This window comes from Gossypium arboreum, chromosome 12 (genome assembly GCF_025698485.1).
Source record: "Gossypium arboreum isolate Shixiya-1 chromosome 12, ASM2569848v2, whole genome shotgun sequence".
In the NCBI taxonomy this organism is placed as follows: domain Eukaryota; kingdom Viridiplantae; phylum Streptophyta; class Magnoliopsida; order Malvales; family Malvaceae; genus Gossypium; species Gossypium arboreum.
Genome location: NC_069081.1, coordinates 85,880,308 through 85,906,136, shown reverse-complemented (window position 1 = coordinate 85,906,136; position 25,829 = coordinate 85,880,308). Strand labels below are relative to the sequence as shown.

The window sequence follows — 25,829 nt, the reverse complement described above, 5'->3', positions numbered from 1 at the left end:
AAACCTGGCCCAACTCGGCCCATGCCCACCTCTAGTTACAACGAGGGATTGCGCATAGGAGGCGATGTCATGCGTGGGTGGGGGCGGGGTTCGTCGACTATAGGGAGAAATGAGAGGAGTTGGGTGATCGGAGGAAAGGGGTTGGCTTGTTTGGGAAAGAAGAAAAAGACAAATTGAAGAAGAAATTTTAAGGTTTGGGCCACACGGCCATGTGGGGTGTTTTCAGCCCATGTGTAATTAAAAATTAAGCTCAGTCTTCACATAGCCTCGGACATGCTAGTGTGTCTAGGCCGTGTGGTACACACGACCGTGTGCCAAGTCGTGTGTGTTTTTCTTTACTTCTCCCACGCCCATGTAAGATTCCATACACTCGTGTGGCTTGGTCGTGTGTAATCTCCTTCACTTCTCCCAAGCCCATGTGAGATCCCACACGCCCGTGTGGCTCATCCGTGTATGATCCCCTTTGCTTCTCCTATGCCCGTGTGGAATCGCACACGACCGTGTGGCTTGGCCGTGTAGGGTTTCTTTCGCTTCTCCCAGGCCCATGTGAGATCCCACTCACTCATGTGGCTTTTCCTTGTCTCTCACAGGATTGTGTCTCCAACCCGTGTAACACTTTGACTTGGAATAAAATTGAAAAAAATTAGCTTTAGGATTCACACAGCCTAAGACACGCTCGTGTGTCCAGGCTGTGTGGTCATTTTAAGCTATGTACTTGTCGAATTTTTGAAAATTTAAGTCCCAGTATCCACACGACTAAGGAAACGCCCATGTGTCCAAGTCGTATAGGTCACATAGCCATACCGTCAGGTCGTGTAACTTATTACCGAACCCCTTATTGTGCACACGTCCTGGGACACACCGTGTGCCCAGGCTGTATGGGTCAAAAACACATTTTTTTTTAAATTTTGAAAAATAATTATTTTTGAAAATAACATGAAATAAAATTAAGAGAATTAGCAGTGTTAACACTCGAGTTGCCTCTCGAGAAGCGTTTATTTAAAGTCTAAGCTCAACTTATCTTACGCATGCACGGTCACGGTGGTTCGCGGAGCTGAGGCTCCTTTTTTTTGCTATCAATTATTCTACCAAGATAAGGTTTAAGTTGAGTATTTTTTACCTTAAATGTGTCAAATTCAGAATGAGTTACCTTGACTGTACCGTATGGGAAGATGTTTAGTACCGTAAAAGGGTTTGAACCGTTTGTATCAAGCTCTGAAATGGCAATTCGTGGATCCGTTTTGTCTAACAGTACCTTGTCTCCAACCTTAAATTGGTTCAACACGTTCATATGCTCATTATGGCGTCGCTCTAGCTCTTTATCGTGTTCTTTCAGTTTCTCCTTGACATGTGTTCGCCATTCATCTAGTTTATCGATTTGTAACATTCGTTCATCATAAATTGTTATGTTTTTGTTGCATCGACTGAAACGTGACTCCATTACTTTTTTTCGAAGGGTTTCCTGCAAAGAAGGTTGAGCCACATGATTGCTCACATTAACAAAACTTGTAAAATGATCTCGATCACTAGAGTTCTAACAGAATCACGAGCTTAGAGAGTAATCATTTTGTCACCTACATGAAGTACTAATTCACCTGTACCAACATCAATAATAGTTCTAATAGTTACTAAAAAAGGCTGACCTAAACGTCACTATCCTCATCTATATCTAAAACAACAAAATCAACTAGGAATATGAATTTATCAATTTTTACAAGTACATCTTTAATAATACCCCTAGAAAATCTATCTATCTGCTAATTGAATACTTATCCTAGTTTGTTTGGGTTTCCCAAGACCTAATAGTTTAAACATTTTATAGGCATGACTTTAATACTAACCCCTAAATCAGACAAAGCATTATCAATATTTAAACTACCAATTAAATAAGGAATAGTAGAACTCCCTAGATCTTTCAGTTTGTTAGGTAGTTTATTTTGCAGTATGGCCGAGCAAACTGCATTTAGCTCCATAGCTGACGAATCATCTAACTTCCTTTTGTTTGTTAAAAGCTACTTTAAAAATTTGACGTAATTATGCATCTGCGAAAAATTTTTAACAAACAGTAAGTTAATATGTAATTTTTTCAGAAGTTTAAGAAATTTACCAAATTGTTCATTCATGTGGTCTCTCTTTGTCATGTTAGGATATGTAACTCGAGGTTTATATTCTTTGGTAATCGGCTTTTTCTCTTTCTGGCTTACCTCAACTTTATCATTATTTACCATAATTTCTTGCATCGGTTCTTGCTCAAATTTGACTAACCCTTCTTCATCTCGACCAATAATTGCATGAAACTGGTCCTGTGGGTTAGTTTCGGTATTTCTAGGCAAAATACCTTGTGGTTGTTCTGAAATTAACTTAGAAATCTGAGCTATTTGGTTCTCGAGTCCTTGAATCGATACTTGTTGATTTTTCAGTGCTGCCTCAGTGTTCTGAAAATGCATTTCTGACACGGAGATAAACTTCATCAACATCTCCTCAAAGTTCAGCTTTATCTCTTGTTGGTAGAGTTGTTGTTGGAAGCCTGGAGAGGGTTGTGCTCTTTGATTTCCTTGACCACCCCAAGAGAAATTGAGATGCTTCCTCCAACCTGCATTATTCTGGTTACTATAAGGGTTATTTTGAGCTAGAATTATTACCCATATAATTGATTTGTCCGTTCTCTGTGCTAGGAGCGAAGGGTAAACATTCTGGGTTAGGCATTCCTTTTCCATTCGTATCGCATTGCATCACCAAATATACCTACGAAGAAACATATAAACCATCAATTTTATTATTTAATTGTTCTACCTGATTTGATAATATGGTGACTGCATCTAAGTTTAAAACACTAGTTGTTTTCACCGGTTTCGTCCTCATGACTTGCCACTGATAATTATTCAATGCCATCTCCTCAATAAATTCATAAGCCGTTTTGGGTGTTTTATTATTCAGAGTACCACTGGATGCTATATCGATCAATTGTCTAGTTGAGAGATTCAAACCATTGTAGAAGGTTTGAATCTGTAGCCATAGAAGTAACCCATGGTGAGCGTACCTTCTCAATAAATCCTTGTACCTCTTTCATGCATCATATAAAGTCTTTAAATCGATCTGTACAAAGGAAGATATGTCGTTCCTCAACTTGGTTATCTTAGCCGGTGGGAAGTATTTTAGCAGAAACTTTTCGGTAATTTGAGCCCATGTGGTGGTGGAACCTCGTAGTAAAGAGTTTAACCACTACTTATCTTTGTTCCTTAACGAGAAGGGAAATAACCATAAGCGAATGGCGTCGTCGGTGATGCCATTAATCTTGAAAGTATCGCAGATTTCTAGGAAATTAGCCAAATGAGTATTTGAATCTTTGTCTTGCAAATTATCAAACTGAACAAACTATTGTATCATCTAAATAGTGTTTGGCTTCAGTTCAAAATTATTTGCAACAATGGTGGGTCTCATTATACTCGATTTAGCACCAATTAGAGTGGGCTTGGCATAACCGTACATAGTACAAGGAACAGGATCTGGATCTGCAACAACTGTAAGAGGTAGCTGATTATTTTGATTATCACCCATCTCTTCAGTAATAATAATGTCCTCTTGTTCGTCTACTATATTTTGTCGACTTTGCCTTCCTTCTCTACAGTTTCTATGAGCAGTACTTTCAATTTCACTGTCAAATAACAATGGTCCCGACGGGTGTCTTCTTGTCATAAACTAAAATAAAAAAATAAAATAAAATAAATTAGAATGTAAAAATTAAACTAAAAAAATAAGATGCAAAAAAAATAAATGGCTAAATTAATAAAAATCAAATGTTCCTAATATTTTAGTCCCCGGCAACGGTGCCAAAAACTTGATGGTTACAAAATTAACTATAAATACAACAAAGGCAAACGCACGTATCGAACAATAGTATAGCTATAGTGAGTAAGGAATATTGTATCCATGAGGACTAAAAGTACTAGTAATTACCGTCTTTTTATTATCTACGCGATAAATTAAGGTGATATGTTTTAATTTAAAATTACTAAACTAATTTATCTAAGAATGCAATAGAGAATGAATCGAAGAAATAATTGAATATTAACCAACGAGATAGACAATACTCAGGAAAGAATTGACCTAAACTTTACCTTTTATTATGAATATGAATTAAACGATTTATTCACTTGTCTCTTGATCCGTAGAAATCCTTAAATTATATTAATATCTCTTTTGAGAGTAAGAACAACTGACTCTAGGTTGATTAATTGAAATCTCTTTCTAATTAAAGCCCCTATCGTCACACTAACTCGATCTATGGATTCCCTTATCAGATTTGACTCTAATCCGGTAGATTTATGTCGTCCTATTTCTAGGATTGCATGCAACTACACTCAATTATGCTAGATCTATTCTTAAACATGAATTAATATCCCGGAAATATTAAAAACAAGGAATAATTAAACATACATAATTGAGAATAAGAATCAAGTATTTATCGCTTAAAAACAAAAATTAGATAAAAGGATTTTAGGTATCTAGGGAATTTAGTTCATAATCCTGAATAGAAACATCTCAAAGTCAGAATAACCACAAGACATAAAGAAACTCAATAAAACTTCAAAAGAAATTAAAAGGAGATCTTCAATCTTGATGGAAATCCGCTTCCGAGTTGATTCTGATGGTGTTCTTCAAGTGTTTTCTTCGATCTTCTCTGATTGCTCCATTATGGCTTCTTCTAATAGATATTTGTAGACTTTAGAATGCTTAGAAACCCTAAAAATGGGTTTTTCCATGTATTTGGGAAGTAAGGTGCGAAATCAACACGAGCTAGCACATAGGCGTGTGCCCAGCCCGTGTGCATCCTGAAAACAACTTTTTTTATCCGACTTTAGTTTGTTTTTTGCTCACAAATGTTCTCCTAAGTATAGAAACAATATATTTAAAGGTTCAGGAGCATCAAATTCACTAATTTGCATAATTAATCATCCAAAAATACATTAAGAATGAGATTAAAATATGTTACTTTTATAGCTTATCAATCACCTGCACATCATATTTGAGTAGGCATTTAATGTCTAAACTAACATGTATAGATATTAAAACTTTATGATTTAATATACTTTTTAAAAAAATGATAGTGTTTAGTTGTTGGTTAGTTGTATAGTAAGTTGCCGCTAATAATACAGCTAAAACTAGAAAAGAAAAACAACGGATACACAAGTTACACAATTTAGAACCATTTCCTACGCCTGTAGAGGTCTCACCGAGAGAATAATTTACTATAATTCAACAAGACAAGGCATAATTTAAGCTCAAGTTATTCACCATGTTGCAATCCACAATACTAATACTTTGTGATAATTTAAAATAAAATCTATCTACTAGAATATCTTTTCAATATAAAAGTGTTGAAAGTAATAGGCAGATAAGAGTTACTTATCACTTAATGAAGAATACATTAAGGTGTTGCTTGATAAACTGAAAAATTAAATGCTGAAAAATAAGTGTTGAAAAATTAAGTATTGAAAACTTAAATACTGAATTGAAGTTATAAAATTTGTTTGATATATTATTTAAAATTAATTACGGAAAATAATTAGATTGTTTGATAAATATATATTTTAAATTATAAAAAAAAAGTATACATTTGATAACATTAAAATTTAAATGTAAAGTTTTTATATAATGATAAGTAGCTCTTATCTACGTATTATTTTCCACATTTTTTGTAAAAAAATCTATCAAGTTGTTTTAATTTTAAATTACAAATATTAAATTTCAATAGATTTAATTTTTTCAAGCCTAAGTTAATTTATTTTATTTATTTTGAAGACTTTTAACTATTTTACACTACTGACATACTTTTTCATTCTCTTCTTTGTTAATTTTTTCTTAAACATGAAATTCAAATTAGAAAACCAAAATTTTATGATTAATTTAAGAGATGAGATAACAAATCAATTATATGATCATTTGAAGGTGTTACTTTATTTTAAGATATTGAACTCGAATTTTATATTCTTCTTAATTTAATATTTATCTTTTAGTTTTTTAATATTTATATTTATTAAGAATATAATTTATTCCAATTTTTTATTATGTACAAAATGTTATTTAAGAATAGAACTTTGTTTAAAATAACATTAAATGTTTAAAATATAAGGATACAAATGTAAAATAAAAGCTTTCATAATTTAAAATTTAAATATATAAAACAATCTAAGTATATTCAATGTACATACCAAACAAATTTCATAATTCAAATTCAACATTTAACTTTTCAACACTTAATTTATCGTTACTTAATTTTCAATTTATTAAACAACACCTAAATCTTTTCCTGAAAAACTTAATCACAAATTGATAAAAATAGTTTGTTTACAATACAATTTGCACCCAAGTAAGTTGTTCTTATGAACAGTTTTTTTTAAAACAATCTTATTATAAGTTTTAATTATATCAACTTTTTTTTTATAAAATGTCTAGAACTACTTATAGCCCCTCCCTAACCCATAAATAGGAGGATAATGCGTTTCAGCGCACTAAAATCAACATCCTCCTACATTAATAACAATACTTATGCCAATTAAGTTAAAATTCAATTGACTTCTTGTGAACAGTTTAATACTTTAAAATTCAATTGACTTCTTGCGAATAGTTTAATACTCTCTTCAACTCGTATATAAAATTATAAACAATCCTTGAGTATATAATTTTTGTAAATTTATTAAGACAACTAAATCAAATTAAAATTCTGTCCAATCAGACCCAATAACATAAAATAAAAAGAAATATCCTCCAAATAAATCCCTTTCAACAGCAAATCTCTTAAAAAAAATCTTTATTTGACTGAAAATCTCCACTAATTATTATGACATGAAAGCTGCCCTCCTTCATTTGCCTTCTTCAGTTCAAAGTCCACCAAACCCTGCTTCATCATCATTCAAAATCCACTTTGTTTGTAGTCTTCTTTTACAAGTTGAATAGTTAATTTTTCGCATTTCATAGGTCCATTAAAAGATAGATGCTAGTCTTAAAGCTATTTTTTTCACTCAATACCTAGAATTACTTATATAGTTTTTTCCCAACCCTTAAATAAGAGAATAATGCATTTCAACTCACTCAAACTAATATCCTCCTATACTAATAATAATACTGATACTAATCTAGCTAAAACTCAATCCTCAGCTTTAACCTTATTTTCATTTCATGTCATGAAATTTTGTGTAACTCTTTCCAGAGATAAAAGCATTGAAATTGGCGTGATTGCCGCTAGCTTGCATGCGTGCCTTGTTTAAATGCCGCCTTTGGTGTCATGTGTTTAACTTTCTTATGGTGTTTGCTAATTTAGGTGTTTGATTTGGATATTCAAAAGACACCAAGTGCATGAACTTGAAGAATAATCTCTTTGGCAACTGTTATAGTTTATAGAAACCAACATATTTGAATTCAACTTAATGGTCAATACCCTTTAAACCCTACTTGAAAGTTCACTTAGGTCGCATATGTAGAATGTTGTTAGACTTGTGAATTTTAAAGTCCGTTAAATTAGATTTGATCATAAAGAGTTAAAAATCCAAAACCAAATTATCTTAAACCAAATTAATTTGAACTTGAAACTAATCAAAATTCAAAATGATTTGAACAAGTAATCTTAAATGACACGAATATGAACTGATCAGAATCTGAAAGATCCGAACACATAGTGACCTGAACCAAAATGAATTGAAATGAAAATTAACCCAAATTGAGATGATCTAAAAATTGAAAAACCCATTTTGATCCATTACACCTAGTATGTTCTTATATTATTAGGGTCGTGTCAATGAAAATTGATCCAAATCAAGATGTTGGGTGTTGTACCTGAACCGGTGGCTCACTTTTCCTTGAAGTTAATATCTTCAAAGTTTTTATGGTTCTGCAAATGAAATTTTTTTTGATCTTATTTGAATTTTATTTAAACAATCTCATTATAGGTTATGATCATATTTATTTTTTTACACAATGCCTAGGCTACCACATAGCCCCGCCCCAACTCATAAATAGGAGGATAATGCGCTTCAATGCATTCGAACTTATGTCCTCCTACACTGACAACAATGCTCATGCCAATTGAGTTAAGACTCAATCAGCGACTTTATTTGATACTTTTTATTTGATACTTTTTAATGATATAAAGACTAATATAATTAATTTAATAGTAAAAAATCTAATTTAATCCGATCTCTATAATAGAAATACCTGCCATTTATCCAAATTAATCTTGTAATAGGTCCATTTTGCCCGGGATTACACAAAAACCAAAAAAACAAAAAAAAATCAAAATAAAAAAACCAAAATTAAATTCCAAAAACAGTCTTCATACAAATTGTAACATTTTTACAAATAAACCCAGCCCAATTACTAAATAAACCCTTAACCCAAATCACCAACCCAATACCCGAATAAATTAATACCCCAATATGCCCAATCCCAAAACTAGCCCGAATGGCCCAAAATTTCTGTTTCAGAAATAGAAACCCTAGCCAAACAGTGCCGCAGCTCCCACGAATGTCCCATCGCGCCGCAAGCAACCACCAGGGCCTTCACAACAGCCTCCAACCAGCCGATTTCAAAGCAGGCTCATAGGGCCCAAACAGTGAAGCTTCTGGAAGCCTTCGCGCCATTCCCCATGAGCAGTTTCTCCACGCACAGCTGTACCTGCAACAAATGTCACGGGGCTAGACCTTTCGTCTAGCAATCCGTGCAACCTTAGGCGATTTTCTCGTCCAAACTAGCCCAAGTCAACCTTTACTCGAATGAGGATTCCTTAAGAACTCCTCCAAGGCACCAATTCATACAGCGGAAGCAAACTTATGCCAAAAGAAGCTTATAACGAACAACAGAAAGGGACACTCGTAAAGTGTTTGAGTAAATGCTCTCTATTCTCTTATTCACAAAGAATTAATGAAACAATGAATGGAGTGAGTACAAATGAGGGGGAGGCTCTCTATTTATACTTAAGCTCCCCCAAAATCGACGGTCAAGATACAATTACATCGACGGACGAGATTAACCAATCCCACGATTTAAGGGATTTACAAGATATTGCCATATCAAATCCTATCTAATCTTTACAAGATATGATTCCCTCTATCTTTAAAGATTAGTTACCATAGTTGCCTAAGTTGCCATATCTTATTATCGGGCCAACCAGCTTCAATCGACAAAGCTCCAACAGTTCCTTGAATCGGGCCAGCTCACGTGGGCTAAATGATCCCCATCTAAGTAATAGATCTCCAACGGATGCATTTGGTTCAATGGTCACGGGCTTTGAACTCTAGCCCGTGACACAAACCCACAAGCCACAGCAACAGAGAAATAACAGAAAAGAAAAATCGTTCTGTAATTATTATTATTATTATTATTTTATTTCATTTGGCTATAAAAGGCAGCATGTAATCTGTAAAAGGGGATTGAATATGAAATCAAAAAAAGGATTCAAAAAGTTAGAAGGTGATTTTATTCTTCGATTTTTTATTTCTTTTATTTTTGGCTATTTCTTTTATTTTAGTTTGTTTTTGATGTGCCGAACCTATTTTCTTCATCAAAGTTGAAGTTTAAAGGGGATTTCGGGAATAAAAGGGTGAGGCCTTGAAATTTGGCACTAATCTGTGCAAATCGGACCTCCACTCACCGTTATTCACCGATTACAATGGCGCTTTAGTGGTTGGACAGAGAGTTCCTTTCCTTTCATCCAAAAAAAAAAGAAAAAAAGGATAAGAGGGAGACTCACCTAATTGATTGGTAGGACGTCGGGGTTCTCCTTCTTTAAAACCAAATCCAATCGGGATCGAGGCTCTCTTTTTGATTCATTGCGGTGGTAAGTGCACCTAGCTTGGCCAAACAGAGGATCAAAAGGGGGAAAATTAGGGATTTACTTCGGTTGTTTCAAGAAAATGGCAGATTGCCATTTAATTTCTTTCAGTTCTAAGGATTAAATAAAACAGTATCGTGTAGAGAAGGCTAGATCCGCGAGCAAGCCCAATCCATAGGCTGGATCAGCGCCTTGGCGCTTCAAATGGTAAATTTGCGCTTCTGGTCCTTCGTTTTTGCGCAAACTTTTAATTGATCCTTATTTACATTTTATTTTGTTTCGATTTTTCCCCTAGAATTTGCGTGTCTTTGCAATTAGGTACGTGCCTAAAAGCCATGCTTTGGGATCTGGATTATTTTCAGTTTTGATCCCTGAATATTCACGCGTATTGCACTTTAGTCATTATTTCAATTTCAATAGTTTTTTTATTTATTAATTATCCCTTTAGTTTGATTTTATTTCAAATAAGTTGTTTTTCATTTCAATTTGTATAATTCATTATTTTTATTCATTTAGCATTCATCTCTTAATTTTTTTATACATTTTAATTACTTTATAAAGTTATTATTTTAAGATCACCTTTTAAATATCATATTATTTTTAAATTTTGTATAATATTTAATTTAAATTATCCATATATTAATATATATATATAATTTATATTAAAATTAGTTTTATTCTATAAACATTATTAATTCTCTGTTATTTTATGTATATAGTTTCTTTTAAATCTATTTATATAGTTTATTAAATTTATTATGTACATAGTTTATTCTTTAAAAACGTATTTTATCATATTTTTGTTATTTAAATTTCTTTCGTGGGCTATTATCCGATTATATATTATTTATATTTTTATTATTATGTGTATATTATCAATTTTAAATAGGCATGTTTTGTTTTTAAGATATTTTGTACATTATTTACTTAAGGCTTCTTCTTTCATAATAGCTATTTGAATAATCTTTCATATATTATTAGTTTTTTTTACATGTAAATTATTTCAAATTCTAGCATGTGTTATTTATTCATCAACTCATCAATTCATATATTATGTATATTATGTGTTCATCAATTCGTCATTATTTTAAAATTGTTTTATATCACATTGGCTTCTAATTTCTATTTTGTTTTGTACATTTGGTATTGATTGTTTTATATTATGCCATATACATTATTGTTGCATATTATTTATTCTTTTTTTTGTATTGTTATATCAATTGTTCTCCATCCATACTTGAAAATTTGGTTACATTTTTCTTAGATTAGTTATATTTAATTATTTGTTTTGTTAGTTGGTTAAATAAGGTTATATTATCTTCATTCACCAAGTATTGTATTGTATTGTATTGTATTATCCCATGTTTATTATTCTTCTTTTGTACAAATGTTGCTTTGTAATTTCCAACTTTTTAAAATTAATTTTATTTCGAGTCAAATTAATGCGTTTTGAGATGGTTTTACAATTATTCATTTAAAAATACTTTAAAACGAAAGTAATGTTTGATGTTTGGAAATTCGGGGAATCGTGCCCTATCGTGCTGGGTTTCGATTTTCCATTTGCTCAAAATAATCAAATATTTCTTTAGAATTTCACTCATGTTTTCTAAAACTCTAAAATAAGGCAATGTTCAATGTTTGGAAATTCGAAGAATCGTGCCCTACTGTGCTGGGTTTCGATTTTTCGTTGGACTAAATAATTGGGCATTCTTTTGTAATTTTCAACATATGTGCTTTGGGAAGTCAAAAATTAATCGTGTTTTCGAAGGTATAAATGATCGTGTCGTATCGTGCTGGATGTGATGCTGTATTCCTTTGAAATGAGAGAATTTTGACGACCAACTTGAGCCACTCAAATGTTTTAAAAGGAACCATATTTCAAAATCTTTTTAAATCTTAGACATAAGGACAATACTTAATCAATTTGGTACCAATTTTGGGCGTAGTGAGTGTGCTAATTCTTCCTCATACGTAACCGGCTTCCGAACCCTTTTTTTTAAATTTGCGTAGGCCAAAATTGATTTAAATGGAATAATGTAACACCCTGAATTTGGGCCGAGAAGTTTTGGGCCTTGAGCATGGGAGCGGTTGAAGGCAGCTTTTAATATTTTGTTGTGCATGTAAATTTTGTTAATGAAGGCTTATTTTAGTGGTTAAGTGTCTTGAGAAGTGTTGGAGAAGTCTTGGGTTCAAACACGGACTCTAGTAAAAATTTAAGGTAGATCAAACCACAGGTGTAGTAGGTAGGCCTTAAGAATATTGTTGGAGAAATTGTGACACAAAAAAGGAGTGTGGTGTAGTGGCAAGGTGACGCCACTTAGGGGACAAGGAAGTGACGCCATAGAGGAAGCAAGGGGTCCAAGGTTCAAGTCTTGGCTCTTGCAATATATTTTGGTTTTTCTTTTCAATAAATCTAGAAGCAAGTAGGTGCGCTTTAAAGTTTAATGTGTTGGATTTATGACACAAATGAGTTGGTGGCCTAGTGGTGATGGCGTGAGTTGGCATATAAGAGGACTTTGGTTCGAATCCCTTGGCATGCGAAGGTTGATTATTTTGCTATGTTGGGATGGCAAGAGTTGGTGTTGAATTTAAACTCTGATGATGGAGGGATCCCACATCGGTAAGCTAACATAGGAGTGGATGCGAAGCTGGCTTTAAATAGAGAGAACTATGAGGAGAGCAAAGGTACCTTTCTTGGCTGATCCCTTTCGCGTTATGGCGAGCTCGTTTGGGTTGGGCATCGGCTAGAAGTGCTTGGAGCGCGGATTAACTCCAGTCTCCTATCAGGTGTGTATTTATCACTACTCTTGTTGTTGGATTGCTACTTGGTCTGCGATAATGAAAGGGGCCATATGGGCCCAATGGGCCTCTGGGCCCAATTGGATAAGTTGTTTGATTGTGTAGTAAATATTGGACTAGGCTAGGTGAATCGAATATCGTGGCTAGGTTTGGGCTAAAAGGGCCACACGAAAGTGTGGGTCTATTTCAATGAGAATAGGCTTTAGGCCCATTCGTATTGTTATCCATGTTTAGAATACTTTAGTTTACCAATTCTGAAATGCCTCGACTTGTAAAATTACCAAAGTACTCCGATTCTGTAATTCTTGTTTTACCCTCAATTTACGTAATTACCAAAATACCCTTGGTTTATAAAATCACCAAAATACCCCTAGTTTGTAAAATTACTAAAATACCCTTTGTTTATAAAATTACCAAAATACCCATGGTTTGAAAAATTACTAAAATACCCCTGTAGGGTAAAATTATCGAAATACCCTTGTAGGGTAAAATTACCATTTTGCCCCTAGGGTGTTAAATAACTATTTTGCCCTTGTGGGCAAGTGTGACTTGGTGTGTGATATAGACAACTTTGGAGGAGCAGCGAGGCTTGGAGTATCGACTTGGATAAGCTTGAATCGTATTATTGGACCCCGTGAAGGTAAGCAACTTATGGTCAATAAGGGTTCTTTGGTAGAATAAGGTAGGGTGGATTTTGAGTTTGTTAAGCATAACTTGTATGCTAAAAATGGTGATGAATAATTGTAGGACATCGTAAGGGATCTCAGAGCGATCGTCATGAAACAGTGTGTCACAACACCCTTCTTTAGTTCAATTCAAAAAGTTTAAATGCCAAATTCAAGCATTTCATAGGCTTGTGAGTATGCGAATGCTCTCAAGACATAGAGTAATTATTAGATCTAGCACCGCAAAGTGGTAAGTAAGTTTGTGTGACGATCAACGTACTCAGGAAAAGGGCCTCGATGGGCCAAAAGCGGGCCCAATGGGCTTACTACCAATATGGGCAAGAGGTGGGCAAAGTAGCCTGTCGGTTAGATGGGAGAATCAAATTGCATAAAACCGATAAAATTACTGAATTAGCTTGTGTAGTAGCTTAGATCACGAAATTACCCCTAAAGAGCAAAATTACTGAAATTACCCTAAAGAGCAAAATTACCGAATTACCCTAAATAGTAAAATTACCAATATACCCCTAGGGTTTAAATTGGTGAACGCATGATTGATTACTACATGTATTTTGCATGATATGCATTTATTAATATCATTGCATGGGATTGGGGTATTAATGGAGGAAGTCTGAAAGTGGTTCAACCACGTCTTGGAGGTTTTGCCTCAATCGATGAAATTTGAGTGCGTTGTTGCAACAATGGTGTGTAGAAATTTGGGTGGGTTGAGATATTCCCACATGGTGTGTAGGGTTGGTACAGGCGGTGTAGCGGTTGGTGGGTTGAGTAGTCTCCCGGATGGGCTTGCATTCATTATTCTTGTTGTTACTCATGTTATTGAACGGGCCTATGGGCCACACTGTTATGTTAAAAGGGCTAAGGCCTTGCTATCAGATTCGAAAAGGGCTTGACCTCATCGTGTAATTGTTATCTGAATAGGGCTTAGGCCCAATAGGCTCGAGCTGATTTGGGCTTTGGATGGGTTTCAGATACACCGAGTTTTCCCAAACTCACCCCTTCCTCTTCCATCCTTGCGGTGAGCCCTAGAATTGGTGGACTTGGAGTCAAGGGATTCAGAGTGGCCATGAAGATTGATTGACGATTTTAAATAAGTTTAGCCTTTAATTTGGATTATTTTATTTTTATTATGCTTAAAGTTGTAATAAGGCCGCTATTTTTAATTAATTTTATTTTGGGGATTATTAAACGGCTAGCACTAGGGTTCGTTTTATAAAATCTACTTGTTTTTAAAAGATCACGATGACGCGCAAAGTTTTCATAAAGTAAATGTTTTCCCAAGAAAATAAATAATTTAAGCAAACGTTTTGCAACCTTAATCATTTTCTTAAGATGGTCATAATCAAACGGTTTTCTCAAAATTATACAAGATGTTAGAGTGTGGCAATGGCGGTGTGCATGTCTAGGATTGGATCCGAAGAGAGCTTGGTACTTAAGCAGTCCGACGGACTCACCTCCTCTTTTTCCTAGTTTCCTACCTGGTGCACAGCTTCCATTCACTTTAACCTTCTTTTAAAAGTATCTTTTACAACACCAACTCAGCTTTTCCAAACTAAGTGTTTTGAACGCACCAATGTGGCGCATCAGATCCGGTCATAACATCCAGGCCGGGTTTGGAGTGTTACAAATAAAATGTTTTATTAGGTGATTCAATCACACTTAAACAAAAGGATTGGTACCTACTCCACACTTTGTTTTAAAAGTCGATCCCCGGTTTTTTCAAAATCAAAAAATGGTTTTGACAAATCTCACCTATAATCAACTCAAACCGCGCAATTGAAATGTGAAGGTCCTGCATTTCACATGAAGCATTAATAATTTGTCGCAATTTGGTTGATAAACTTGGTGCAAAATCAAGGAATTATCAAATGTGTTGTCTTAATTGTTTTTGGCCACCACCAACATTGCACGATGAAGTAAACAAAAAGTCCAACACATTCACTTACATTTGTCTCTCCTTGTGTAAATTACAACCATTTGTGTCCAAGGAATCCAACACCTTTTATCACTAACTTTAACTGCCAATACCTAACGAAAGCCACATTTTGACAAACCCCAAAACCCATAATTTTTCACTGGGATTTCCCCCGGAAAAAAGCTATAGTAGTTTCTTCATTTTGGCTTTGGATAAAGCAATATGTAGTTTTTAATTTTGATAACATTTTTCAATTTAATCTTTCTTCTTCTTTTTTTCACGTTAGTCATGTAGCTTAGCAGCTTTTCCTAGTTTTTTTTTTCAACTTAGTCCCTCTTTTTCAACTTGTCATATCATTATATGGATTAAAATTGAAAAAAATTGTCAAATTCAAGGGTTAATATAAACCAAAAAAAAAATTAAGAACTAAGTTGAGAAATTTTGTCAAGTTGAAAAAGTAAGCATTGTCTTATCCCTTTGTATTCTAATGGCAAGCACATAATTAAAGTAATTGTTAGAATACAGGGTAATTCAAAAGAACTTATCCAACATTATTTAGATAAATCTCTTGGATAAGTTATTCTTTATAAGTACAGATAGAAAGGAAGAGTTTGCATGCACGAAAATTGGGGCTTTGTACAAATCAATAGATTTCCCTTGCCGCCATTGTTAATCACTAGAAGAGCTTTGTACTTACAGACAGAGATAATCGGGTAGACAGTTACCTCCCCACGACATGATAAAATTATCTTTTTAATCCCTTTAAAATTTATACAATTACAGATTGATATAATTCTAAATTTATATGTTAACCCCAAAAATATACATTCATTTTTTACTCATATTTTATTTAATAATTTAAAGCTCAATAAATCTTAACTAAATTAAATCACTTTTAATTTAGACTAATCTATCATAATAGTAAATAATCACATGTAATTACCTTATTATATATGTGATGTACAACATAACTTTCAAAACACACCAAAATAATCTTACAACCTTCACCTTTAACTGAGTATTGCTTTTGCTTTTGTTCTTCGTATTTAATGCCTTGGCTTGTGATGTAACCATAGAATAGCTTCTCATTCAAATGTGAACCCAATAAGGACATCTTATCATCCAACTCCCCCCCCCCTTTTTTGTGGGATTTAATCTTTCCACAGATTGATATTTGTAATTCAGAAATTATGTGTATATACATATACATGTTAGCGTTACTTGCAATATATATTTTATTGGTTACTAAACATAAGAATTGTTCCTTTTTGGACAAATTATCTTTGGTTCACGCTACAAACACCATCATTTCTTTGCCCCTTCCCATAAGTCATATACACTCAAAGGTAGTACTTGTGTCTCACATGTGATTTTTTTTAATAAACCCATTAGAAAAGATGCTGAATTTGACTGAAATTTGCCCTTCTTTTTTTTTGCCTTTTGAATTCACTTATATATTCCCCATATGGTCCCATGAAATCCATTAACCCTAGATCAAGCAAAGGCACATGTTGGGTGGGTCGATCAACACGAGAAATGGGAAACCTGTGAGCAGTACATAGTAACTTATATCTTGCTGTCGTGTCTAACCTAGCTAGAGAGTCTCATAGCCCTTGGGATTTGCTTTCTTGGCGGCTGGTTTCAAGTGGAATTTGATTAGGGTTAATATAACTTTTAGCCCCTAAACTTCTTTTATTTTTTTTTTAGTATTCTCCATGTCAGTTTTATAGTTCATGTTCTACTCTTCTTAACAATATTGTCTCTAAGGTTCAAACCTACACTTTCCCTTAGAAATTTAACTTTATAACTGAGTCTATTTTAGTCTCCAAACTTGAATTGCATCAAATTTTAATAACGTGACACTCTAAGATTGTGCCATATCATCACCTACTTCAAGGATCAAATTGGACCAAATTTTGACAATGGTAGCACTTAAGAGTTTCATGTCATCAAACTTTTATATCTGTCAAGTTCAAAGATCAAAATAGACCTAATTGCCAAGTTAGTCACCAAAGTGGACCTAATGGCCAAGTTTACAGACTATAAAGTTATATTACCCTTTTGATTACTATGTAAAAATTCTGCTTGTTTCCCGGGAATATATTTAAGATACCAAAGAAAACTGATAATCCCATAGGGTCAAGCATGTATTTTCAATTAACCTCCTATTACCCTTTTGATTACTATGTAAAAATTCTGCTTGTTTCCCGGGAATATATTTAAGATACCAAAGAAAACTGATAATCCCATATGGTCAAGCATGTATTTTCAATTAACCTTCCCCAAAAAAAAAAAAAAAGAAGGGTTTTTGGACTACAAATGAAAATTTTAGATGATTTGAAGTCAAATGTACAAATTAAAGACGGATTAATTTACTTGTTACCCTACTAATGCTTCCTCATAAAATCATGGAAATGAAGGCAAAAAGCATATACGTATCGTTTCCTGCATGTTAGGTTAAATTACAAAGCAAACCCTTAGCTCATCCTTTTTTATGTTTCAACCCCCCCTTAATGATTGGTTTTACATATATAACACCACCCTTGAAATTGATTGGAAATTTGACTTTTGGACATGATTTGAGTAAAAAATTCCTTTGACACCTGACTTTTCTAAACCATGTAACCATATCTGAAAATAAGTAAACTATTATTGTTAAAAACAAAAATGAGGCAACTATAGCCATTTGATCAAGTCAATTTAGAAATTAGAAAATTATGCTGACGAGATGAAATCTGTTAAATTGGTTATCGAATACGTTACTTTTCTTTGGAAATCTATTTTCCTCCTTTAATGTTGAAAACCGATTGAATTGGCTAAAAGGTAAACTCACATTTCTAAATATAAATTCTATGTGACATGATCAACGGTTAATTAATGCTTTTTTCTCCCTTTTTATTTCAACCATTGAGTTAAAAAGATTTCACTGCACTCTAAAAATTACAAATTGATTAATCTTACTTTGCTTGAGTTTCACCAAAGGGGCTAATTAACAACAAGTGTCTTAGAAATTGTCAATTGATAAGACCCCATGTAATTTCTAGGTGAAGAAGATCAAATCTTTTTAATCTTTTTTTCAAACTCTTGGTGCTGTAAACCAAAAATCATGTATTTTTCTTCATAATGAGAAATTTCCTGGTTTAAAATGGGTCGAAATGCACTAAGTAGTGGGTCTAAATGGTGGGTTCTAGTGGGGGACTTTTGTGAAACTTTGAAAAGGTCGGCACAACAATTAGTTCCCATATTTTTTTCTTAGGGATAAAGTATCATTTAGTCCTTGAACCTGATAGTTTATATCATCTTAGTCTCTAAACTTTTTTTTAGTCCACAATAATCCCGAAACTTTGTAGTTCTTTTTCTAACTTGATCCTTGAATTTGGATTTTCTTAAGGTAGCACTTGAAAACTAGGATTTCAGAATTTGGATTTTAAAAATAATATAAATTGAGTAGTAAACCATTTAAAAATATAACATTTATGATAATTTCTCAAATCCATTATTTGTTAGATGCCAATTTAGTAATAAATTTAAAATTCTTAAAATATTTTTGGATTTAAAAATTTGTGTTTTATATTTTTAATATATATTATATTGAATCTCATCTAATTTGTCTATGATATATGCATTTCATTATTACCATTTATGTAATAAATGAAATCTAAATCAAATTGTCAAATCCATGTCATCTAGATGCCAAACAAGAACTTTAATCACTTCTCCAAGTAAATATTAATATAATATAATATAATTTTTTGTATTATATACAGGGTGAAGCCGAACAATTTTTAGGGTTAGATGAAATTTTAATTTTTATAGGGTATATCTTTTTAATTTTTAAAAATTAAATCAAATTTTTATAATTTTAAGGGATAAAAGTGTAATTTTACTTTTATTAATTTAAAATTTTAAAAATTAAGGGCCTAAATAGCAAATTTATATTTTAGAGGGGTCGGGCACTTGCCAGCCCACCTAGATTTGCCTCTAATTATATATATATTTTAAAATTTTCAAGTAGTAATATGACACAATCTCAAAATATCATATCATCACACATTAACGGAGTCTAAGTTTATGTATCAAATTACAAAATTTATCAAATTTCGAGACTAGTGTGAACAAAAAGAATTGGAGACCAAATTAAAGAAAACACCAAATTCTAGGACTAAATCTTGTTTCTTAATATTCTTAGGCATTGCTAATTTGCTAGATCACGCCTACTCATTACGCAATGGACTTGACAAGTTAAGCTTTCCAATTTGGTGATCCAATTAAACCAAGGGCCTTAATTTAGGGTGCATTTTTTCTTGGATCTCTCAATTAGCTAAGAACTTGATTAAGATAAAGAATATAATGGACCAACTTTCATTAAGATAAGTTGCTTATTATCTACCATTTAGGTAGTTTTTTTGGTGAAATGAAATTTTATGTGATTCATTCATACAAGTTAGTGCTGAGGAGCATACTATGAATATTATATTCCAAAGTATGATTGATTTTAAAGATATTCATATATGGTTGATGGAGTATTAGCTCGATTGACATGTATATTGTTGTTAATATAGGAAGACATGAGTTCAAGTGTGTTGAAGCGCATTATCCTCCTATTCATGGGTTGGGGAGGGACTATGGGTAGTTCTAGGCATTCTATTAAAAATAGCAGATATAATCAGAATATGTAATAATATTATTCAAATAAAGAAGAAGCCATATGTGCCTTGTCAAAATAAGATTATTTTTTTTGTGTGTGTGCGTGCGTTGTCAATTGAAATTTCTCATACATAAGAAAACTTTAAGTTTGATACAAATGAACAAAAACTAGAGCTTTAAAATAAGACAAAACTTCTAACAAAAATATTCACTTAGTAGTCATGTGATTAAAAAATGAAGTTGTAAAAATCTAAATTTAGCAAAATAATTTTAATTGTGTTAATAGTTGGATTTGAATATCGAAAGTAGATAGACTAAATTCCTAAAAAAAAAGTACAAAGACTAAATTCTAAATTTGTGAAGAGTACAAAACTTATAGCATATTTTAACCTTATATCTCGATCAAAAGGAGAATTTATAAAATTTCGATCTAAACATATTTTAATAGATCATGTTTTTAACACATATAAAACCTTTTAATTTTACAAGTAGAATTCTAGTAATTAATAGTACTTAGTTGCTTACTTTCGAAATTCACAGTTTAAATTACTTCAATTTTTTTTGAAAGGGATCAACTTGCTTAATATCAAAATTGAGAGGGACTTGAAAGGTGTTTTTATCATTCTTCCCTCTACAAGGCTTAGTAGGAGGGCAACGTCCACGCCAAAAGCCCAAGTGGTATTTCAAAATAACCCGGTTAAAGAGACGGCCAACTCGACGTCAATGGAGCCCATTGGTTCTAATGTGGAAAGCAAGGAAGCCCACCTTAACTAGGTGAATTTGCATGAATTTAACATAATTTTGGGTGAACATACCTGAGAGGTCCCTATATTATAGGTATCTAATCAAATTAATCCTTCTGCTATTAAATGGATCAATTTAGTCCCTCTACTATTAAAAGGAATCAAACAAGGCTAAATTGGAATATAGTTAACGTTTATTGCATAAAAAACGTCATTTAATATTTCACAAAGTTAATATTTTTAAAGTTTTTATGGTTCTATAAATGAAATTTTGTGTTTGGAATTGAACTGCAATTGAAAAAAATAATTTTCAAGGTATTTTTATGTAGTAAATTTAAACTCATTTACAATTTGGACTTATTTAATCCTTTTTATAGTACATAAACTAAATTGATCCATTTAATAATAAAAGAATTAATTTGATTCAGTCCCCTAATACAAAAACCTCTCATATCCTTTAACTCATAATTTTGTCATATATTTTAAAAATGACACAAAAATTTTTAGTTTTTCATTTGTATTTCAAATTTAAACAAAATGTTTCATTTTAAGACCATAAAAAATTTAAAAATTTAAACAATAAATGATTTTTTAAATTATAAATGTTAATTATGTTAAAATTCGATCATAGTTTATTATTTTTAATAATATATGGACTAAATTAATCTATTTAATAATATATGAGTTAATTTGATTTTATTCTTATAATAAAAGACCTACCCGGTACTTTTATCTTTAATTTTACTATAACATTAGTTAGTTCAAGTAGTTAGCATTTCTACTAACTAATGATATTATGTATAGGAACCAAATTATGTCAAATTATTGGGTAAAAATGCCAGAGAGGCCCCTATATTGTGTGTCAAATTGCATTTTGCCTCCTTTACTAAAAAATGGGCAAATTAATCCTTGTACATTAGATCAAAGAGCAATTTGGTCATTTCTAGTTAAAAATTGATTCAATACTACTATTAAAAAGTAAAAATTGGCATGATTAAAAAAATAACAAAATAATAACACGTGACGTGTCACATGTACCTCATGTTGATGTACATGAATAAATTTTTAACAATCGGAATTGATGAAATTTTTAAAAGAATAACCAATTTACTCTTTGATCTAACTTAGAGGGACTACTTTATTCAATTTTTAGCAGAAGGGACAAAATGTAATTCGACTCTAGTGCAACAACTAAAGTATAAATAGTAAATCTTAAATTTACTCGTTATAGAGGGATCATGTTTTAAAATCCCCCAACAATTTTCTGCTTGGATAGGGAAGCTAGGGGGCTTTAGTGTATGACACTCAATCTCCAATGTCTTCACCGCGATTGCAATCACATCCATTTTTCAATCCATCTAAAACCAACCCTAACCTAATCTTCTCAAAATCCCCATTTTTTCTTCCTTATTTCTCAACCCTAATCCGTAATTATAATCCGAAACCCAATGCCTTGTCGTCGTCTCTCCAAGAATTCCCCCCAAATGCCCTTCGCCGTAAAACCAATCCACAATGTACAGTAGGGTTCAGCCTAGGCGTGGATTTGGGTTCATCACGTACCGGTCTTGCCCTTAGCAAAGGTTTCTCCGTTCGTCCACTCACGGTACTAATAACATCATTCAATTTGGTTTTCAGTTTACTACCTGTTCGATGTTTTCCCTGTTTCTGTATCTTTATAGGTTTTGAAATTGAGAGGACAAAAACTTGAGCTACAACTGCTTGACATGGCTGAAAGAGAGGTTAAAAAATTTACTTTCTCTCTTTTAATTCGAAGCTTTTTAAATGCAAATTTTCGTTGTAATGGTAGAGTTATATATATTGTAGGAGGTTGATGAATTTATAATTGGAATCCCTAAATCTTGGGATGGAAAGGAGACCCCTCAATCGAACAAAGTTCGTAGTATTGCCGGACGGCTAGCGGTTCGAGCTGCCGAGAGGTAATTTTTTTTATGTTTCTCGCTTGAAGTCCAAACTGTTTGTGTATTTGCTTCAACCATTTGGGTTGGTCTTAATTTGCATAAAAAATCACTTTTTTTTTTTTTTTTGTGTGTGTGTCTCAATTGCTTTACTCAAACTCAGGGGTTGGAGAGTGTATCTACAAGATGAACATGGGACATCATCAGAAGCTGCTTACAGGATGATTAACTTGTACAAATAAGTTTCCCCAATTTGATATTTCCTGTCCAAATCACGACTCTGACGGCTGTGTCTCCAAAATTGTCCCTTTTGGATACACATAGATCCTTTGCATGCCAAAGAATGCACTCCACTATACTAATTGAGTGTTGGTCATATTGCAGAGTGCACTCATTTGTGTGTAAGGCCACGCGCATCTGTTTGTGCCTCACAAGGTGGACTAGTGTGCTAGGTCGGGTCCTTATATTGAAGATTTGTGATTATGAGAAGAGGACAATTGCAGATTGTGCCTCATGACCCGGCCTAGCATGTCGAAATTGTCCTTTTTGGATATACATAGATCCTTTGCATGCAAAAGAATGCTCTCCACTATACTAATTGATTGACTGTTGTATTGCTCATTTGTGTGTAAGGCCACGAGTTCAAATCTGTGAAGACGCACCTGTTGGTGCCTTGCAACATGGCCTAGCATGTTAGGTTTGTTGATGCCTACGACTTGTTATGAAAAGAGGACAATTGCAAAGGCATAACGTTCTGGGTCATGATATTTCTGTATCTTTGAAATTTTTTCTTCTTGATGTCTGAACTGGAGCATAATTCTTTCACTTGTCTTTCAGGGGTCTCAACAAGTCTGCACGCCAAAAAACCTCCGATGCATATGCTGCTGTGGTCTGTAGCATTTTTCTCTTTTTTATGATTGAAAAACGATAATAGTATACTTCTTCAATGGTGATTCATGGTTGTAGTGAACTTTTGGTTTAATTTGTAAAGAAGACCATGGATTTCAATTTTGATGTCGTTCATTTTCTTCTTATACCTCTTATTATTATTATTATTATTATTATTATTATTTTTTTTTTTTTTTGTTCTTACTGCAGATATTACTAGAGAGATACTTTGCCATTTCCGGTGAGGACATTGAGATTGTTTTGCCGAAACAGATTGATTTGCAAGAAAAACTTAGAAAGGGTACACCACTGGACATCGATTTTTCACCTGAAGAATTTGTTGATTGATAATACCTTGTAAGGATAACCAAATCCTTGTGTTTTATGTAGAGTTTAGGGAATATGAATTTGAGAGTGCATATGAAGTAGTGCTTAACAATTGCAACTCCTAGTCTACCTAAGTGATTTTGCTGCAAAATTTTCCATTAAACCAAACTGGAAAGAACCAAGAACAGAAAATGTTAAAATCTTGCACTTGGGGTGACATATGAACAATTAGGATCCCAGATTTCCTTTTAGTTCTCTTATATTTATGAAAAATAATACCATTTAACTCAAAGAGTTGAATATGTAGGTGTTGACTACAAATTTAAGAGGCTTATGATAGGATAAAGAGGAAAGGGTATATTATTAATGCTAAATGCTCAAATTAGTGCTTTGCTGAACCATTTAGAGGTTTGCTCCAAATAAGGGTCAAATTTGTAATAAAAATTAGGGGAATATGATGCGATTAGAATAGAACGCACATGTAATAGTTGAATAAAATCTTATTTGAAAAAAAAATAATTTAAAACTCAAAATATGACATTTGAAAAGTCTCTATTTGAGCATTTTTGAAAAATTTTAGTCCTTAATTGATCATTTTGAAAGATTTAGCTTTCATTTGAACACTATTGTGAAGGATTGACCTTTATATAATCATTTTGAAAGATTTGCCTTTTATATATGATCAATCCCTAGAAGATTAAGTCTAAGTCCCAATTTAAGCATTTAGTCTTAATGTAACCTTCAAGCAAGTTGCAAAGTATCATGGAAGCTAAGTTACATTTTGTCCCTATTACTCAAGCAATAGGCAAATTAGTTTTAATAGGTTATATCAAAAAGTAATCTAATCATTTTATTAAAAATTTCATTCATTTTTAATATTAAAAATTGATCATTGTACATCAGTATGAGGTATATATAGCATGCTATGTGTCATTGTTCGATTATTTTATTGACCAAACCAGTTTTTATCAATACAAATAATGAAATTTTAATAGAAAAATAAATTACTTTTCGATCAAACATACAAAAACTAATTAAAATCTATTTTAAAATTGAGAGAATAAAATACTTGAATTGTTGTTTTGTTAAAAGTAGTATAAACTTTTCTTGGCCAATTGTTACAAGTAGAATAAAAGTACTTCCATTCGGAGGAGATTCCCCTCAAAATCATAATCTTCCCCTCTTCAAATCTCTCTTTATTTTGCTTACACTAGACTAACAACCGTTCATTTTTATCTGTGTCACAGCCCCAACCAGAGCAAAACACCTGGCACCACCGGTTATAACTCGGTCAAGTTCTGAGTTTGGTCCCTCTACTATATTCAAATTTTGTATTTAACCTCTATGTTTTAATTTAGTTTTTCTGGGTAAGGCAAATTTTATTGAATAAGCAATTTAGAACCAACTTAGACTTTAATTTGGTATAATTTTCTCAATCTATTTTTGTAATTTCTTTAGTTAATCTAAATAGTTAATATTGTTAATTAATGTGTAACTAGCATTTTTTTTGGGGGAATATACAATTGTAAAATTTTGAGGTGGCCAAAGCTAAAAACGTTGTGTTAGAAAGGTTTGAACTGAATTATTAATTTCTTTAAGGGACCAAAAATGTAATTTTCTATTAAACAAAGAACTAAAAAGGCTCAATTTAAATGGTTTGATTTTTGGGTGGAGCTAAAAAATAATTTTTTAATTTAACCAAGGGACCAATGTCATTGCCCCTCCGTTCGGCCTCTATTGTTACTTACTCCGATTAAAATGCTGGCGTGAATTTTATTCTTCAAAAAAACCATTCTAACTCATCACACTACATTATTTGGACTAACTAATGATATTATAAAAATAAATGATGAAATTATGCGAAATTCAAATATAAGCCAAAGGGACCAAAATCATGATTTTATCATATAATTCCCTCCACTTTAATAATTTCAAAACCAATAAAGTACCATGGAGGCCTTTTATACTAAGAATCAAATTGCATTTTGTTCTTTCTATTAAAAAAATTGGGCAAATTAGTCAATGTACGTTAGATTAAAGAGCAAACTGATCATTCTATTAAAATTTTCATCCATTTTTAATGTT

At 32.6% G+C, this 25,829-nt stretch overlaps 1 protein-coding gene and 1 non-coding gene across 4 annotated transcripts; both read left to right on the top strand.

The window, feature by feature from the left end:
- The first annotated feature begins 3,022 nt into the window (after positions 1 to 3,022).
- On the top strand, positions 3,023 to 3,129 carry LOC128285810 (small nucleolar RNA R71). Its single transcript, XR_008276358.1, has one exon. It is a non-coding gene; the product is annotated as a small nucleolar RNA R71 (small nucleolar RNA).
- Positions 3,130 to 21,852: 18,723 nt separating this feature from the next.
- On the top strand, positions 21,853 to 25,313 carry LOC108476775 (uncharacterized). 3 transcript variants are annotated; one of them, XM_053023628.1, is made up of 7 exons: positions 21,853 to 22,216; positions 22,293 to 22,352; positions 22,438 to 22,550; positions 22,693 to 22,761; positions 23,367 to 23,418; positions 23,628 to 23,718; positions 24,992 to 25,313. In XM_053023628.1, exons 1-7 carry the CDS (start codon positions 21,929 to 21,931, stop codon positions 25,081 to 25,083), a joined length of 765 nt encoding a protein of 254 aa, XP_052879588.1. In that variant the 5' UTR covers positions 21,853 to 21,928; the 3' UTR covers positions 25,084 to 25,313. The 3 variants fall into 3 exon arrangements, with proteins under 3 accessions (XP_052879588.1, XP_052879589.1, XP_052879590.1); XM_053023629.1 differs by having other exon boundaries at positions 21,855 to 22,216; positions 23,628 to 23,774; XM_053023630.1 differs by having other exon boundaries at positions 22,068 to 22,193.
- Positions 25,314 to 25,829: the final 516 nt, after the last annotated feature.

Excerpts from the sequence above, each read along its gene's own strand:
- LOC108476775 (XM_053023628.1), top strand. The coding sequence starts at position 21,929 with ATGTCTTCACCGCGATTGCAATCACATCCATTTTTCAATCCATCTAAA. Across the intron at positions 22,762-23,366 it reads GCTTACAGGATGATTAACTT|GGGTCTCAACAAGTCTGCAC; the intron begins GTACAAATAAGT and ends CTTGTCTTTCAG. Across the intron at positions 23,419-23,627 it reads CCGATGCATATGCTGCTGTG|ATATTACTAGAGAGATACTT; the intron begins GTCTGTAGCATT and ends TTCTTACTGCAG.